General features: G+C 38.9%; 1 protein-coding gene across 2 annotated transcripts in view; it reads right to left on the bottom strand.

The window, feature by feature from the left end:
- LOC130191517 (roundabout homolog 1-like) overlaps positions 1-409 on the bottom strand; it is a 23,313-nt gene extending 22,904 nt beyond the window's left edge. For both annotated transcript variants that reach the window (XM_056411133.1, XM_056411134.1), the window contains exon 1: positions 204-409. In XM_056411133.1, the coding sequence (XP_056267108.1) occupies positions 204-264 (61 nt within the window). In that variant the 5' untranslated portion in view covers positions 265-409. The remainder of the gene's footprint in view (positions 1-203) is intronic.
- Between the last annotated feature and the right edge of the window lie 2,566 nt (positions 410-2,975).

Raw genomic sequence — 2,975 nt, 5'->3', positions numbered from 1 at the left:
GAGTTTTCTTAAGCTGTAAGCCATAATCAGCAATATTAAAAGAATAAAAGGCTTGCAATATTTCAGTTGATTTGTAATGAATCCAGAATGCATGACATTTTTGTTTATTTAATTGCATTACAGAAAATAAAGAACTTCATCACAATATTCTAATTTTCTGAGACAGTCCTGTATATGATATATTCTACATGAAGCCCTCTTACCTGGCAGGAGCAGACGCGCGCACACTGAGGCCATCACGAAGGTGAGAGCCCCGCAGCTCATCGTCCGCAGAGACTTCCGCAACCCGCTGGGAAACAGACTGTATTCAGCTAACTAACTGCCAACTGTCCGCCTCTTCTTTCTTTTAGTTTCAACTATAAACACATTTTAAATTTAACCTCCAACTTCACTTGAAAAACAGCGTGCCATTGAGAACACCAGCTCCAACTCTGTGAGCCCGTCGAGGTGACGGGGATTCAGGCTTCCTGCCAGCGGGGTTTTCAAAATAAAATCCATATTTACGAACGTACACTCCGCTGTGACGCACTCTACCTATCGTTCCTATAGGAAATCAACACATAACGCCAGTTCACAATATATATCCAGTCATGTATCGTTATAGAATGTGAGTAAAACATATATTGCTATATCCCATATTGCTTGTTTGCTTGACAGGATATTGGCAATGGGGACAAAAAGAAAAACAATGTATTGTTCAAAATTAAGCACAATTTAGGCCATCACACAACTTCAACAAAACCCATGACATCCAATCTTGTTTTGGAGCATTCATCTCTTACACATATAGTGACNAGGCAACGGCAAGGAAAGTAATATGCATCAACAATATCTATAAAAAGAGAGAAAATAAATCAATATTCTGGTAATTATAATAGGTTGATGGATTGTAATAACAAATGGCATCTGGCTTTGATATTATTTGAGTTTTTGGCTTATTTGTTAAACTTAATACAATTATTTATTTCATATCCTCTGTGTTTAAATGTGTCAAAATTGAATTGACAAATGCCAAATAGTTCTCACATTCCCACTAATCCTACTAATAAGCTCTGAGGACCATGGTCATTTTTCCTCACTTAAAAACTGTATTAATTGTGTCACTGAAAACACAGCGTGGAAAAAAAGGGACAAATTGTTGACATTGTTGTTGTACATTATCTGGTAACCATGGAAAACTCCCTCCGCTTCCTGAACAGACTGAGTGAAATAGCGGCACGTCCCACCATTAACTCCACAGGAGAGTCTGAGTGTGGCTCATACATGTAATAATAATACATTAATATAGTTCTTCATGGTTAACAAATAAAATAAAAACGACTGTAATGGATATTATATTGCTACACTCTAAACACAAACAGCTTTCCCTTCTTGGCTGTTTGTTTGTGACAGTTTGTGACAGCAGCTCTGTCAACACTGCTAGGAAACAGGAAGATTAGATTCTCTAAAACAATCCAAGGAAATGAAGTATCTCTCACTCATGCAATGAGACCACAAAGTACTTTGACAGGAAGCAGTTTGTATTGTCATCAGAAATCACTGAATTGGGAAGAAATGTATTTCAAGTTTGTGTATGTGTTAAAATATAGTATATTAAAATAATAAAAGATTGTGTGTGCACACTGTTGTCCCACAATGCAATACACACAAAAAAGGAGGCTCTGTGATGATATGAAGTGTAAAATAAGTAATGGAATGTGGCTGAAACTTCACTTCATAAAGGATAAAAACAGAGTTAACGAAGTTCCACCACGGCAGAGCAAGAAGTAAGTGAGCGACCGCTAGTTCATTCCTTCCAATGGCGCACATAAATGGAGCATTGTTTCGTGAGCGGCTCATTGTGAGGCTCAGAAAGGCCCCGGCTAAGTGATGGATGTTTATATTGATCCAACAACTTGGGTTTGATGGCCCCGGCATCGACCAGCTTTGAGCCTTCAACAAAAGCCTCAGAGAGGATGAAGGATGAGCCCCGGCTCAACACAGCCCATGGGAATGGTGCTGCGCCGCGTTGTGCCGAGGGAAGCGACCTCTTTCAGGCTCGAGACCAGAGGTCAGGAGGGCTCTTGGAATGGGCGCGGAGGGCGGGGACGGAATAAGAGAAAGAAAGAAAGTGTCAGCCTGAGTGAGGAATGCGATAAAAAGTGACTTCAGAGTAAAGACTGAGTGTAATTCAAATGTTTTTGGTAAAGGCTTCGACGAGCGGCGTCGACATGAATAACTGCTTGGCTACAAACCAAAAATGTGTTGCCACAGAGGAATGGCATTCCATTGCTATTCCTTTTTACAAATTCTCATCAATTAGTTGAATCTCTGAAGAATAAGTACATGGAACAATTAAGCAATCAAACCTTCAGATATGAGCAGATCGGCGTTGTGTTTCTAACACCTTTTTTTGTGCTATTTCACACACAGTTAGAACATGATTATGATTCCCACAGGAGCTTTAGGCAGATGGCTTCCCTGGGGCACCAAAACCAAGAGGACATTTAAACATTTGGACGTCTGTAAAATTGTGTTTATTTGTCTAAAATACTCTTTCCTCAAAGGCAGTGTAAATGTGTGTTGTTTGGCCTCAAACAGCTCAAATATATCTCAAACATTGTGGTTTTTTAACCATATAATTGCTTATAAACATGATTTTAAAATGATGACGTCTTCTGTCACATTAGCTCTGTTCAGGACGAACTGTCAAATATAATTGCATACAGTTAAATACAATGGATGTATGATCTCAATCTGTGATATATTTTCACAGTACTTTTTACACAGCACCACCCCTCTCAGATCTCAAATCGGTTAATACGTGGCAAATAAAAGAAATATGTGTGTTCATGCATAGCCCATAGAAGACGTAAAAACATCAAATATTTCCATATTTGGTGTGGGATCATGACTGTGTTGCGTCACTTTGTCAATAAGGGAAGAGTTCATACTGTTCTACATCTTGGATCTGAATAAAGTCAAAGTAAAAACAA

This window comes from Pseudoliparis swirei, unplaced genomic scaffold (assembly GCF_029220125.1).
Source record: "Pseudoliparis swirei isolate HS2019 ecotype Mariana Trench unplaced genomic scaffold, NWPU_hadal_v1 hadal_127, whole genome shotgun sequence".
In the NCBI taxonomy this organism is placed as follows: Eukaryota; Metazoa; Chordata; class Actinopteri; order Perciformes; family Liparidae; genus Pseudoliparis; species Pseudoliparis swirei.
Note: the sequence above shows the minus strand (reverse complement) of the source record. Positions and strands in the feature narration are given on the sequence as shown.